The sequence below is a fragment of the Malania oleifera genome, chromosome 3, assembly GCF_029873635.1.
Source record: "Malania oleifera isolate guangnan ecotype guangnan chromosome 3, ASM2987363v1, whole genome shotgun sequence".
In the NCBI taxonomy this organism is placed as follows: Eukaryota; Viridiplantae; Streptophyta; class Magnoliopsida; order Santalales; family Ximeniaceae; genus Malania; species Malania oleifera.
Window position 1 is genome coordinate 5617602 of NC_080419.1, and position 17029 is coordinate 5634630.

The 17029-nt window shown below is 40.9% G+C and overlaps 1 protein-coding gene across 1 annotated transcript; it reads right to left on the bottom strand.

The window, feature by feature from the left end:
- Positions 1-3902: 3902 nt before the first annotated feature.
- Positions 3903-5481, bottom strand: LOC131152157 (FHA domain-containing protein At4g14490). Its single transcript, XM_058103844.1, has one exon. The coding sequence runs from the start codon at positions 5267-5269 to the stop codon at positions 4085-4087; it is 1185 nt and encodes a 394-aa protein (XP_057959827.1). The 5' UTR covers positions 5270-5481; the 3' UTR covers positions 3903-4084.
- Positions 5482-17029: the final 11548 nt, after the last annotated feature.

The following is a 17029-nucleotide window of genomic DNA, read 5'->3' on the forward strand; positions in this document are numbered from 1 at the left end:
ACAGAATCATGTTGCATGAAAAATTCAAGAGACCTTCACAATAAGAATTGGGATCCACCAAGATATGATTCTCCAAGCTTAAATAAAAATGAAACACCAAGTGCACAAGGTTCCATGCTATCGGAGATAGTCCAGACAACAAGACGTAGTCTTAGCTTGGAGAGATTATTTCCGTGATTTAAACATGTGGCTTCAGGTTTGGATATACCCTTACTGTTGATTCTCCAAGCTTGTGTTAGTTCTCAATTGCCCAAAATTCACGAGTAGCTATCTTTTTTCTAATACAAAACCTTAAATGTCCCTCCCTACAAGGATGCAGAAGAATGCTAATTGTATAATAAGCGTGGAAATGAGACCACTGTCTAGAACATGAATGCTAATTGTATAATAGGCGTAGGTAAGAGACCACTGTGTAGAACATCTGCCTATTTGACAAAATAAGTATAAGACCACCTTAAACATTCAAGCAGTCCAACCGAGCTTTTTCACAACCAAAACATGAAGTAAGCGTTAACAAAATATCTAAAACAACCAGAAAATATAAAATATCCATAAAAATATAAGATACATATTAAAATAATCTAAACCTCCAGCACAATCACAAAATACCATATAGTTCTCTAAACAGACTTCGCCACACCAGCTGCATGATCATAGAGCATTAAAATTACTCGACATAGCTAAGCCAATAAAAATCAGCTTCATCAAAAACAATGAATCAATTCCTCTCACATTTCTCAAACACAGCATTTTGAAATTAATAACTTATTTTCACTTAATACACAACTATGCAGATTAGATATCATCTAAATTCTAACCTGTCATAAACATGTGATTTGAACCCAACCTAAGATGGCATGGCACAACTCCATCATGCAAAATCAAATTTCCCCGCAATGTATGTCCATGCTACCTACCATCAATGCAAAAACCAAGAGCAGAGGCTACATTTACACTCACATCCGTAATTTTTACCAGTTTGAAATTAAAGTAGTCCTTGGTCACATATCAATTTTAGCATCCCAGGAAAGGAATAATAGATAATGATTAGAGCTTACCTGATAAACACAGCTGAAAACATAAAGAATCGATCCCTGGGACTTCAGTGGCTGTTCAGCTAGGATTAGGAAGGGGAAGACAATCAAGGAAAGGTAGTGCTGCAATATCTTTCATGATTAACCATCTAATCCAGATGATTCTGCCCCCACTCAAGGCATCAACTTATCAATCAACATTCAGTTGTACATTTAATTTTCATCAGAGAGACAAAATATATATGCCCAATAGAAGCTACAAGAGATCAGATGATGTCAATTAGGAGCAGAATGACAAAAGAAGAACTTGAATTGACCATATTAGTAATACATATCCGACAACTATGCTAAAGGGGGCTAGAAGCTTAAACAATTGAAAATAAAAAAGGTAGAAGTAAATTCTCACTCTATTGGAATCAAATATGTGGGTTTGTTTCAACTTGAAAAGTATTGGAGAAATCTTTCAATAACTGAACTTCATATCACATGACAATATTGCAGCACAAAAATTATTTACAGCCCAGACACACTCTCAAGGTTCTATTCGCCTTTCCGTTAAATTTGCATAAAAACTAGCCAGATTAACTTCAAAGCTGCAAATACAAAGAGGAGTTAATTGGTTGTTGAAGGACTAGAGATTATCAATTCACAGAAGGGAAGTTTCCTTTTTCAGATCCAGCCCTAACCTGACCTAACAAATTCAGTAGATAGTTGACAATGTCCTTCAATGGGACATGAAATATATAAAGATGTGGCTGTTGAAGACAAATGCTTCAATAGGTAACAATCACGATTGATGGGACTATGAGAGTGATACTGAAAATAAATTAATCATGCGCTAACAAGACTACCTTCAACCATGAATCACTCAGTTGCATAAAAATGCATCACACCAAACAAGATAAAATATGAACACAAATGTTCAATGCCTTAGTGAATAACAATCATATACATATCAAGCCATATGTTAATATGAAATTATGGAGGCAATGATCTGAGAACATGGAGATAAGTGGATCATAGCCAAACATATCTCAAAATTTGTCTATCTTATGTTGATCCTAAGTTTCCAACAAACCAGCCTTTGAAGCTAGTCTAAATAATCCACACACTCTTATAGAATCTTTTGTCTAAAAATCTAAAAATGGAAATACTGATAAAAATTTGTTTTAATGATTTCTAATAGGTAATAGAGATCCAGAACAAATCTGACAAAATACTGTTCACATTACTGTTACATTGCTGTAGTGTGGTTACTCTTCATGCTCTAATGTAGCAGCATAATTCTTTAGATTTGTACGGGGGCTTGATTCTTTCTAGTTTATTTCATTCTGTATGGCTGGGAGTACTTTAGCACAAGGGATGGTATTTAATTACTTAATGTTGTTAGGATTTCTAGAGCTTACTCAACATAAAAAGATGTTTAGGACTCACAGTAAGCAGTTTGACTCTCAATAAATTCCAGCTTTTGGCTTTTAAGTTCTAGCAAGAACCTATCATTTCTTTCTATAAAAGTAGGCTTCAATAGACAAATGAACTAAATCCTTTATCTCACAGTGCTCCCAACTGTGTCAAGTTGGGAAGCAGAATTAATTTCATTTGGTAATCAAATATGTACCTGCTGTGTACAAGCAGAAACTGCAAAATTCTTTTCATAGCATTATAAACACAAGAAAGCACAAGTTTTATCTGTTACAAGCACCATAAATCCTCTATCCCACAGCACTCCCAACTTTGTCATGTTGGGAAGTAGATTTACTATGTACCAATAAATCAATAATGATTTACCTGTTTTGTACAAGCAGGAACTGCAGAATTCTTTTCATAACATTGTGAATATGAGAATGCACGTGTTATGTGTTAACTTATTCACACTAACACTCATTTCTTGGAACACATACTAATTTTTTTATTGCTTTGATAACACCCATGAACACATATTTGAAGTCATTCCTTTTTCTGTTTTTTTTTTATAGAAGGGATCATACAAAATATGTTTTACTTCAGATTGATTATGAATTAAAGACAAGCATAGAGCATTCAATAAATTTAAAAACTCAAACCAGGTGTTTCTGCACATAAAATGGGAATGCTCAGAACATCTAAGAGTGTTGTCAAATATCAGGGCTCACCAAGTGACAACCAGAGAGGTTTTTCTGCACCAAACATGGGAATACTCAGAATGTCTAAAGACTGTTGTCAAACAACAGGGTTCACCAAGTGACTTGGGCGGTTGGACCTGACATTTATAACATGTAGTGTTCTACCTGTGCAATAAATTGGTGCAAATCTGCAGTAATGTCAGCATAACTTGTGAAGGACTTTATTATGACTTAAATATATCAAATTATTATAAAATACACTAATTATTTAAATATCAAATTTGATATATTATTTACCCATAGTCAGCAGTTTGTTATGAATTGAGTCATATCCCGGACCTGGACTTAGGGAATCTGCTAACAGGAGTACAACAGCCAGGCCTTTTCCAACTTGTTTTTTTCTCCTATAAAAACTATTTAAGCTTGGCTTAATGGATCACAATTCAATTCAATTTTTTTTAGGCCATTGCTTTTACTAAACTAAATCTTATACTCCAAAAAGCACTTTATATTATCTCTGTCTTAGCCATCATACCATGATGCAATGTGTAATGTCTTCTTCAAACTAATGAAATAATCATTTTTACGGGTCTTGCCAAAAGTTTCCCGCACGCTGTATCCAAAGCACACATCAACGAAAACAGATTTTTTTTTTCCCTCTTGGCCATGCACTAGGTGTCATTCCCTCCTCTAAGACCACAAAAAATAGCTAGGCATCTTAGCTGTGAGCATGCATTTTACAACTGTGACAAAGGAAAGGATATAATGACCTAAATACAGCATATTTATTGCAGCACAAATCAGGTATGATGCAGTGATTAGAACGCTATAACATCATGCTGAGAAATACACGAGACCCTAATGGGAAGGAATATTTCACATTACATCACAAAAAGTCACAGAAGTAAAGCAACTCAGGTGCTGATTAACTTATAAATCAAATTGCTCCTACGTATAATCCATAGGTAGTTTACCCTTCTCATTCATCTGCTGGGCCACATACTCACTTACCTGCTTGGATTTTTGTCTCATAGCTTCAATTATTTCATCAGTTGCTTCACAAATCTGTTTTGGCAAATAGACTTCTAAATAATCAAACCACTCCCCAAGTGTCATCTTCTCCAAATCAGGCACATCCACAACTTTCCCAGTATCACTCTCTTTAATACCAGAGGTACTCTCAGATTGGTTACAAGTTTCTTGCCCAATATTGAGTTCATCTACATTCTCCTTGTCATTCAAAACATCTACTTCAACCACCTCCGGAGGGTCATCCTTTAAGTTCTTCCTCCTCGTCCTACCAGCTCGTGCCTTCTTACCTTCCACTGGAGCCAAATTCTCCACTTCTCTGCATTCATCTTGATTGAAACCAGAAGCTTCCTGCACTGTCTGAAGCATAGAATTAGAAGTCGACTGTTTCTCATTCTTTGAACTCCGAGTCCTCCTTGAACTCATTCGCCGCCCTTGTTTCTCTTCAACAGGACCTAGAGTGTCTACTTCTTCGTCTTTCCTAACCTTCCGCACACCCTCTTCATCCTCGTTTTTCAAAACCCCAGCTTTCTTTGTCCGCCCATGCCGGGACCGTTTATCCGCCACAGCCACGGCCCCATTCCCCAATTTCCCATCAAGCCCTTCCTGCAAATCACCATTTTCAGTGCCTAACCCCACACCAGCTTCCAAATTCTCTTCTTTCAAAGCCCTAGTCCGAGCTCTCCGGCCCCGAGTCTCGGCAACCGGAGCCGCAATCTCCGAACCCCCATCTTTCGCCGCCGCCCGCCGCCTCAAGTTTCGCCGCACCTGAGGTGCTTGATCGCTGGCGTCGATTTTGACCTCGATCGAGGTGCACTCGCCGATCTTGATGGCGTCTCCATCGTGAACTTCGAAGGGGGTCAGCGGCTGGAGCTTGTTGCCGTTGAGTAAGGTGCCGTTGGAGGAATTGAGGTCCTGGATGGCCCACTTTCCAGAGGTGAATTCGATAGAAATGTGCTTTGAGGAAATGCCAGCGTCTTTGATAGCGAAGGTGTTGCCACGAACAACTCTGCCGATTCGGATAACTGGTAGGGAGTTGGATTCTAGGGTTTCACCTTCTCGAGGACCTTTCACTACTATCAGTTTCAGGGAGGGGCCTTCCATTGCTGCGTGTGAGAGAATGGGACTGCTAGGACTTCTGGAAGGATTTGCTGCGGCTGAGGCCGTTTGAGGACATCTCCGGCTGGACCGGCTCTCGAGCTCTCAGCTAAAGGTCGACGACCATGGGATGTGATGGGTGAAAGAGTGGCGATGATGAATTTTGAATTGGCGGCAATGGCGTTCTGAACAATAAATTTTTTGAGAATTATCAAAATAACTATATTTAATTTTATAGATAAAAAGAACCTTTATATAGTCGAGCAACCATTGAATTCATGTGAAAAATTAGATTTTAATATTGATAAAATAATATTTTTATCCTTTTATTAAATTGTAATAAGATAAATTATAAAAATAATTTTAATTTAATAAATTAGGTTGAGAAAATTAGTTTATTAAGTACAATATTTCAAAAATCGGACTAATCAGTATTTTCAAGTTATTAAAATAATTATGACAAACTATGTTATTTCAAAATTCTAAAAAATTATATGAAAAATATACATATAAAAAATACTAATAATTCAAAAAAAACAATTAGACAATAAATTTTAATTTGAGCATTATAATTTGCAATCCTAGTACTAGTATCTAATATTATTATAAAGCATGTAAAAATTGTCCAAAAATAATAATTGGAATATATATAAAATTGTGATACTAGAACTATCATCACTTTTTTCAATGTTCTAAATGTCACGCTCCGAACCCGGAAATGAGACCCGATGGTGAAAATATAATCTAACATATCCCTGTATCATACAAATCATCACAGATACAATATAAAGAATGAGAATCCAACCTCGTGGGGTTTTCAGGAACCCTAAACACATCCAATCATAATCATATACGCAGCAGAAAAAAGTCTTCTATATACATATGCAGTACCATACTAGAATCTATACAAGAGCAGAACATGGCTCTAACAAAACGTACAAATTGGGTGCCCAAACACAACTCAAAATGGCAATCCAACAAAACTACAGTCCTAGCACTTACCCAAGCGCTAACGCAGTACATCGGCTACTACGCTCCCTACACTAGGACGCTAGTTCCGATTACCCGAAGAACCTATAAAAATGTACCTACAGTAGGGGTGAGACACCTCTCAGTAAGGAAGAACATAGGTTATATCGATGTGTGGCATTTGAGTGTTATCATGATACAATATACACGCAGTTAAATGCATTCCAGTACTAATTTATAGAGTGCATACACGCACACATACAGCGGCCATTTATACGTAGCCCCGTCACAATACATACACATGATCAGTAATCCTCAATGTCGTCACACTCTTCAGCCCGAAGCCGACCCGCAACATACGGCGTTGACCCGTAGCCAACCCGCGAACACTGTGCCACCGACACATAGCTAGTCCCTGACTCCCATGGCATCATACCGGCGCTAAGCTAGTGGATCCACACCCTTCGGCCTGATCTGCCGGAATAGGCTCATGCCCTCGAATATAGAGCCGAACACTCTTGCCTACATGGCAGGCGATAACACGCCCTCGGATATAGAGCCGGACACTCTCAGTACCTAGGACAATTTTGGAACCGCATTTCTACTAACATTTCAACATATCACACATACATGCATGCTCATATAACCAAACAAACCACACTCATTTGGTAATCTAAATCATGGTTTTCCAAACAAATACAGTTTAAACAAAGTCAAGGCATGGTCATCCCAATATCACAGTATAAATCACATATATACTCGGTTTTCAACAAAACCCAGGATTCAGCCCGTCGCCCCCTTTTTCCCAAAACTGTAATAATGAAAAACTCATAGTTTCCCCGGTTAGATCCCCCCAAATGAGTATCCAAAACACACACAGAACCGTGGACCACAGTTCCACCGAGTCTAATTTCAAAAATAACCAATATAAACATAGTTCCCCTTACGTTAACCCCATAAGCAAATCCCGAACTCCAAGGTCCCTAAACAGCGAACCGAGTTTCAAAACCTACAAATCACAGTACATAATATGTTCACAAGACAATTACCTACAAATCTACTGGATCAGAATTGAAAACCAGCCTTACCTTGGTTTTAAGCCAAAACCCAAAAATCTTTGAAACGAGATTCCAATTCCATAGAAGTTGTAGAGAATCCTTCCACGATCCTCGTGGTAGCTTCCATTTTTCGACTCCGTCAACGATCGACGAAGAATTCTAGAGAGAAGGAGTAGGGAGAGGATTAGAGAGAGAGAGAGGGAGATAAAAATCTAAGTTTGGTTAGCTTGGAAGAAATGAGAATTTCCTTTTATAGCCCTTTGACCCGAGCAATTTTCAATTTTGCCCCTCTCTTAATATTTAACCCATTTTTCATATTTCGAGTTCTTACAATCTCCCCTCCTTACAAAAATTTCGTCCTCGAAATTTGCCATCTCTTATTCTCAGATTCATACATACAATCAAATACATAGACACAACTCAAGAGCGAACTGGTGATCATCATAGCGCAGTCCCATCATACACATAGACATACATACCCTCACTTATGGCGGAGGAATACCGTGGTTACATATACAACAGTCTTAGGAGTTCACGATACTCACACTCCCGACGACTAACCACCTATCCCAACCCATAGTAGGATCATGTACAAGTGCTCAAAATAACTGTGGATACTTCCGGCATATTTCCGTTTCCAGTTCCCAAGAAGCTTCCTCAACCTCGTGGTTTCGCCACAATACCTTCACTAACGGTATCTCTTTGGTAGGAAGCTTTTAAACTTTACGGTCTAGAACCTGAATAGGTATCTCCTCATACGCTAAAGTATCCTCAATTTCCAACTCATCATAACTAATCACATGTGAAGGATCCAACACGTACCTCCTCAACATGGAGACGTGAAACACATCATGGACCCTCGAAAGTGCTGAAGGTAATGCAACTCTGTAGGCTACCGGACCCACTCGCTCAAGTACCTCGAATGATCTGATATACCTTGGGCTCACCTTGCCCTTCCTGCCGAATCTCATCACTTCTTTCATCGAAGAAATACGGAGAAATACCTTACCTCCCACTTCAAACTCTAACTCACGGCGGCGAACATCTGCATAACTCTTCTGCCGACTCTGAGACGATTTAATCCTCTCTCGAATCAAACCCACCTTCTCAGACGCCTGCTGCACAAGTTCAGGTCCTAACACCTGACATTCACCAACTGTTGACTTTATAGGTCACACCCTGGTTTTGATAATGACAAACTCAATTGTATTTAATAAATATCCAGTTCATGTGCAGGTTTATACTAACATACATTCAAGGGCACGCGAAAGCTTGAAGACAATTTCATATTCCCAATTGTAATATCTCTAAGTGAATTTTGTCTGTAATAGTAATTAGGGTTTTTCGGTTTGTAATAAGCTCACACACATCACATGAATGATTTACTTTGTAAGCTCAAACCGAACCATAGAAAGACCTTAGAGTGTACCTTCGGGCGACCGAAGGTCGACCGACACCGGATTTTTTCGGTGTCTTCAAAATTGGACCCCAAAGTGACCTTAGGACACTCACCTTTGCACTTGTATGTAATAGGCACTTGAATAGGGTTTGATTGTTGCAAAAAGGGACCGAAATGCACACTTGGTGCACTTTCGGTCGACCGGCCAACTCAGTTCAATTTGGCCCGGTCGACCGAAACTGGTCAGGGTCAACTGTTTGACCCAGGCCCGGTCGACCGAGCACTTATAGGTCATTTGACCTCGGTCGACCGAACCTCCTTGGGGTCAACAGTTTGACCCCCCCCGGTCGACCGACCACTTTTGTACTCCAACAACTCGGTCGACCGAAGCGCCTCGGGAGAATTCCCAACAACTCGGTCGACCGAGCCGTGCAGTTCAAAAAGGCCTCGGTCGACCGAAACTCGGAGATTTCAAAAATCGCCCTTACCCGGTCGACCGACCCCTTAGTTCAAAATGCCCTCGGTCGACCGAGCTACTTGAGTCCCGGTCGACCGAGCTACTTTTGGTCGACCGGACCTCTCGGGTTGCCCTGATTTTTTTACCGCGATTAAATTTTTTAAACAGGGTTAAATTTTCTTAAGTGTCATTAATCTTTTCTGAAAATTCCTAATAAGTCCCCAACGGTCAAAATTCTTGGTATGTCTATATATACTCCTTCATTTGGTGGATTAAGCACGGATTAGCAAATAAATTAAGAAAAATTTTCTCTCAAGCCAAATACTCATATTTGCCTCCTACTACTTACATTACTTTGAAAACCTACTCAAGCTTACACTCTTCATCTATCCAAATCATTTGTAAGTGTATTGAGTCTTTTATTTTTGGTTAGCTCTTCATATTGCTGTGTATTTGAATCGATTTTTGAGAGCATAACCTAAGTTTTCTTAGGAGGCTTTGCCAATAAGCCTGCCCTAAGAAAGACTCTTTGTGACATCCCAAGTATTGCACTCTAGTTGCAATATCTTAGGAAGTTCATTTTTGTTTGGAGATTGCAAAAATACTTTCAAACATATTTGAATATCTTGTGGTGTTCATATTGATATATTTGGGAAAGGATATTCGTGTGTGTGTGATATATAAATCTTTGTGGTATTGTTTGTACAAGTTTTATAAATATATATCATTTACCGAAAACAAAGATTATCTACTTTGCAATACAAGCACATACTCATTCTATTGATTGATAATATTGAGGCTTGCTTGGTATTCTGTGTGAACACTCTTGACTGAATATTTTGAAGTGCACAGATTATTATTGACACTCTCACGTACGTGTTACACTGATAGAAAACATAGTTGAGAGATTGACATTTTAGACCACACAGAGCTTACATTTTAAATCACTTGTGGTGTTTGTGGTTGTGCGCATTTGTGGTACATATCTGCTTTACTTGAAAGCACAATTGTATTGTACCTTTGATTGTATATCTGAGAGATTCCAGGCGTGGCCTGAGGGGGCGGTAATCCAGCCCGGTAAGGATTGGTGTAAAGGTTGAGGTCAGCCCCGCTAATTGACCTGGTTAAGGTTGAGGTCAGCCCTGTGGTAATTTGACCTGGTTTGTATAGGTGACGCTCCACCCGTTTAAGCGAGCAAGGTATTGTGATAATCCTTGTGCTGGTTAGCCAAGGCGGGGACGTAGGCGGTTGGCCGAACCTCGATAACATATCCGCGTGTCATCTTCTTTTTACTGCTTTCTGATACTTGTGTGATTGTTTAAACTGCTTCATCTGATCTCTGGCACATTTACATCATTTGCACTAGATTGACCCTAGGCTTGTGGACATACTGCTGCTAGGAGGAATACTTAGAAGGTAAAATTTAAAAATACCAATTCACCCCCCCTCTTGGGATCACGGTAAAGCTAACACCAACCTCATCCCAACACAAAGGAGATTGACACCTCCGACCATACAAAGCCTTGAACGGTGCCATCCCGATACTAGATTGGAAGCTGTTGTTATAAGCAAACTCCACAAGTGGCATAAACTGTATCCAGCTACCACCGAAGTCTAACACACAAGCTCGCAACATATCTTCCAATATCTGTATTGTCCTCTCCGACTGTCCATCAGTCTGGAGGTGGAACTCTATACTGAAAGTAAGCTTCGTCCCTAATGCCTCCTACAAGCTCATCTAGAATCGGGAAGTAAATCTCGAGTCCCAATCTGATACTATGGACATTGGTATCCCGTGCATTCTCACAATCTCATGCACATACAAATCTGCTAGCCTACTCAAAGGGTAACTAACTTTCATCGATATGAAATGAGCATATTTCGTCAATCTATCCACGATCACCTAAATAGCATTCTGCCTGTGAAGCGCTGGTGGCAAACCGATCACAAAATCCATGGAAATATGCTTTTATTTCCACACCGGAATAGGCAAAGGCTGCAACGGCCCTGCCGTCCTCTAATATTCAACTTTCACCTACTGACACATCAGACACTGCTTCACGAACTGAGCAATCTGCCTCTTCATATTAGACCACCAGAAGGTCTCGCGAAAGTCTCGATACATCTTTGTACTACCAGGATGTACCGTATACATAAAACGAGGCGCCTCCTTTAGAATCATCCTTCTGATCTCATCATCGTTCGGAACACACAGTCTAGTCCCAAACCTCAACACACCTCCTTTAGAGATGTTAAACTCTGTAGTCAATCCCTGCTGTACCTTTTCCATAGCCTCTGCCAACTCTGCATCACTAGCTTGCGCGACTTTTATACGCTCAAATAGGGTCGGTTGGACCACCAAACCAGCAAAATAAGCCTAATGCTCACCAATCACCAACTCTATACCTGAGCTCTCCAAATCCCGTCTGATATGACATTAAGTTACAACCGCAGATACAGCTGTAGGTCCTGACTTCCGACTCAACGCATCAGCCACCACATTTGCCTTCCCCGGGTGATAATTGATCATGCAATCGTAGTCCTTGATCAACTCTAGCCACCACCTCTGCCTCATATTCAACTCCTTTTACGTGAAGAAATACCTAAGGCTCTTATGGTCAGTAAAGATCTCACACTGCATCCCGTACAAATAGTGTCGCCAGATCTTTAGTGCATACACAACAATAGCCAACTCCAAATCATGCGTAGGGTAATTCTTCTCATACTCATTCAGTTGCCGAGAAGCATACGCCACAACCTTATCCTACTGTATAAGCACACATCCTAAGCCCTTCAGAGACGCGTCGCTAGAAATCAAAAATCCACCATCCCCCGAAGGAATGGTCAACACTAGAGCAGTAACCAGCCGGTACTTCAACTTCTGAAAGCACTGCTCGTAATCATTGGTCCACTTAAACTGGACTCCCTTCCTAGTCAATCGAGTCAAAGGTTTAGACAGTTTAGAGAAACCCTTTACGAACCGACGATAGTATCTCGCCAGTCCTAGAAAACTCTGAACCTCCTGTACATTCTTCGGCCTTACCCTGTCGACCACAGCTTCAATCTTTCTAGGATCAACTGATATTCCATCCCCAGTAACCACATGGTCTAAGAATGCAATCTGACTCAACCAGAATTCACATTTCTTCAACTTAGCATACAGCTTCTTCTCTCGCAGAATCTGTAACACTAACCTCAAATGTTCCACGTGTTCTTTCGTACTCCTCGAGTATACCAGAATGTCATCAATGAATACTACCACGAACCGATCTAGGTACTCATGGAGAACCCTGTTCATCAGATCCATGAACACCGCCGAAGCATTCGTCAACCCAAAAGGTATGACTAAAAATTTGTAGTGGCCATATCTGGTTCATAAAGCCGTCTTCGCTACATCCTCCGCTCTAACCCTCACCTGATGATATCCTGACCGCAAATCGATATTCGAAAAGACCCGCGTCCCCTGCAACTGGTCAAAGAGATCATCTATACGAGGTAAAGGATAACGATTCTTCACAGTTACCTTGTTAATCTCACAGTAATCAATGCACATCCGCATCGACCCGTCCTTCTTCTTCACAAACAGTACTGGAGCTCCCTAGAACGAAACACTAGGTCGAATAAATCCCCTATCCAGTAATTCCTGCAGCTGCTTCTTCAACTCCCGAAGTTCTGCTGGAGCCATCCGGTATGGAGCTTTAGAGATCGACGCCTTACCAAGAAGCAACTCTATCACAAACTCCACCTCACGATCCAGAGGTAAATCTAGTAAATCATCTAGGAACACATCCGGGAATTCGCTGAGTACCTGAATATCCTCGAGTCTCAACTCATCCCGTGGCGGTTCCTCCACACAAGCTAAGTACCCCTGACATCCGTTCAAGAGTAGCCTCCTTGCCTGTAGTGCCGAAAAAATTTGTAGCGCTGAATGCACACATGATCCCAAAAACTTATACTCATGCTCCCCAGGAGGTCTAAAAACTACCACCTTTCTACGACAGTCGATCACGGCATAACTGGAGAACAACCAGTCCATCCCCAGAATGACGTCGAACCCTGACATGTCGTATACCACAAGATTCACCGATAACAACTTTCCCTGAATTTCCACTGGGCAGTCTATCAACATCTTCCTACAGAAAGATACACTCCCAAATGGCGTAGTAACAACTAATACCTCATTCATGTCTCGGGTCTCAATCCCACACCGTCCCACAAAATTTACAGATACAAAAGAATGGGTTGCACCCGAATCAAACAGAACAGAAGCTTTATTCGAAAGCAATAATAAGGTACCTGTCACCACGTTACCTGCATGCTCAGCGTCCACTGGAGTAAGAGAGTATACTCTGGCCGGAGTTGTATTCGTCTAAGTGGTTCCCCGAGGTATCTGATTACTCCCTCGATCCCCACTAACTGTAGGCACGTCTCGCCTCGATACTTGACAATCACGAGACATGTGGCCTGGCTGGCCACAGTTGTAGCAACTACCCCCAAATGACCGGCACTCTCCCTCGTGCCACTTGTGACATCTGGCACAATGACCACCGATCTGGCTCATCTGAGAGTCCTGGCGCTTTGTATTCTGGCGGTAAGCCGAGCCCTTGCTCCTCTTCTTCCACAATCCCTTACGAGATCCTGTGTGAGAACTAGTAGATACCGTCCTCTTCCTCGATTCCTGATCTACCTCGTCCTCTCGGATACCAGTCTCGATCACCATGGCTTTATCCACCAACACCGAGAACTCGAAGATCTGAAGCATACCCACTAGTCTGCGGATATCCTTCCTTAAACCCTTCTCAAACCTCCGAGTATTCTCATACTCGCTCGAGATCATACATGGTGCAAAGCGGGATAGCTCTATGTATCGAGTCGCATACCCCTGCACCATCAAACTCCCCTAAGTCAACGCAGAAAACTCATCTGCCTTTGCATCTCGTACGAAAGCTAGGAAGTATCTGTCAAAGAACACCTCCTTCAATTAGCTCCTCGTCATCTCCTCAAGACCAGCTCTCTTCTTCTCCAACAGATTCACCGCAGTCCACCATCGACCTGCCTCCCCAGACAGTTGGAAGGTAGCATAAAGAACTCGCTGCCTATCCGTGTAGTGCAAGACCTCCATGATCCTCTCAATCTTTTCCATCCAGTCCTTTGCTATCGTTGGGTTAGGTCCTCTAGAGAACGTCGGAGGATGCATGCGTGTGAACCTCTCAATGGTGCACCCCACAACAGTAGGAGAGCGCTCACGTCTCCTTACACTCCGCTCGATCTCCCGCAATACCTGCCTCGTCAAACCCCGAGGCACAGAAGGAGACTCATCACTTGCAATCTCCTTGGAGCCACTTCCCAGATTATTATCCTTGGGGTCCATTCTATGACACAATAGGAATCAATCAATATCCCTACAACACATACAGTTAACATAATAATCTACACTAATCATGTTAACTACTCCCTGCCAGGTCTAGGTCTGTCCTATCACACCGACACGAAAGTCATCAATGATCTGCCCTGCTTTTATTGGAATCGTCATCCCAGGAAAAACACAGAATACCGTCGACGAATCCCAATCTAGCAACCGAACAACCCTCAACCAACTCTACCCATATACACATCCTATACGTTGGTATGTACTCATAACTAAGCCTAACCAAGTCTACAAGATCTAGTAACCTGGTTAGCTCTGATACCAAGCTGTCACACCCCGAACCTGGAAATGGGACCCGAGGGTGAAAATATAATCTAACATGTCCCTGTATCATACAAATCATCACAGATACTGTACAAAGGATGAGGGTCCGACCCCGTGGGGTTTCCAGGCACGCTAAACACACCCAATCATAATCATATATGCAGTGGAAAAAGGTCTTCTATATACATATGCAGTACCAAACCAAAGTCTATAGAAGAGTAGAACATGGCTCTAACAAAACGTACAAACTGGGTGCCCAAATACAACTCAAAATGGCAACCCAACAAAACTACAGTCCTAGCACTTACCCAAGCGTTAACGCAGTACACCGGCTACTACGCTCCCTACACCAGGACGCTAGTTCCAGTTACCCGAAGGACCTATAAAAATGTGAGTACAATAGGGGTGAGACACCTCTCAGTAAGGAAGAACACAAGTTATATCGGTGTGTGGCATTTGAATGCTATCATAATACAACATACACGCAGTTAAATGCATTCCAGTACTAATTTATACAGTGCATACACGCACACATTCGACAGCCATTTATACGCAGCCCCGGCACAATACATACACATGATCAGTAATCCTCAGTGTCGCCACACTCTTTGGCTCGAAGCCGGCCCGCGACATATGGCGTTAGCCCGTAGCCAACCCGTGAACATTGCGTCACAGACACATAGCTAGTCCCCGACTTCTATGGTATCGTATCGGCGCTAAACTAATGGATTCACACCCTTTGGCCTGATCTGCCGGAATAGGCTCACGCCCTCGGATATAGAGCCGGACACTCTTGCTTACATGGTAGGAGATAACACGCTCTCGGATATAGAGCCGGACACTCTCAGTACGTGGGACAATTTCGGAACTGCGTTCCTACTAGCATTTCAACATATCACACACACATGCATGCTCATATAACCAAACAAACCACACTCATTTGGTAATATAAATCATGGTTTTCCAAACAAATACAGTTTAAACAAAGTTAAGGCATTGTCATCTCAATATCACAATATAAATCACACATATATTCGGTTTTCAACAAAACCCGGGATTCAGCCCGTTGCCCCCTTTTTCCCAAAACTGTAAATAATGAAAAACTCATAATTTTTCCCGTTAGATCCTCCCAAATGAGTAGCCAAAACACACACAGGACTGTGGACCACAGTTCCACCGAGTCCGATTTCAAAAATAACCAATATAAACATAATTCCCCTTACCTTAACCCCGTAAGCAAATCCCGAACTCCAAGCTCCCTAAATAGCGAACCAAGTTTCAAAACCTACAAATCACAGTACAGAATATGTTCACAAGACAGTTACCTACAAATCTATTAGATCAGAATTGAAAACCAAGCCCTACCTCGATTTTACACCGAAACCCAAAAATCTCCGAAACGAGATTCCGATCCATAGAAGTTGTAGAGAATCCTTCCACGATCCTCGTGGTAGCTTCTGTTTTCCGATTCCGTCAACGATCGGCGAAGAATTCTAGAGAGAAGGAGTAGGGAGAGGTTTAGAGAGAGAGAGAGAGATAAAAATCTAAGTTTGCTTAACTTGGAAGAAATGATAATTTCCTTTTATAGCCCTTTGATTAGGGTAATTTTCAATTTTGCCCCTCTCTTAATATTTAACCCATTTTTCATATTTTGGGTTCTTACACTAAAAATTTATTAAGAATACAATATACAAATCTGGACTTGGTTTGTGTTGTTTAAAATTGATTCCAATAGGGCACTTAGCTGAATTAGGAACTAGCTCACTTTTTAGGTCAAGTTGAATATCATATTTAATAATATAACAATTTAAATATATAAAATTTAAAAAATCTACGAATCGGCTCAAATAGAGTTCATCCAAATTAACATAAATTTAAATTTATTTATTTATTTATCATTCACATTTTACACATAGAAATACAAAAAAACTTGTGAATCTTATGGATACCACCTCAACACACACCTCTACCAAATGAAAAAGCATCACCTCTCTCCTTTTTTATTAATTAGTAGGACATGGTAAGTGGTGGCCTATAAGAATTAAAATTTTTATAATTCTTTAAAAGATTAAAAATTTGGCCAATGTGGAAACCTAATCAACATAACCCTATAAGCAAGAACTTTTTTCTTGTTTGTCTTTGGCACCTTATTAGGCCCTTATTCCAACTCTCACAATAGGGGATAAGTCTC

What these genes read in the sequence shown, in the direction of transcription:
- LOC131152157 (XM_058103844.1), bottom strand. Translation starts at nt 5,269, where the DNA reads ATGGAAGGCCCCTCCCTGAAACTGATAGTAGTGAAAGGTCCTCGAGAA.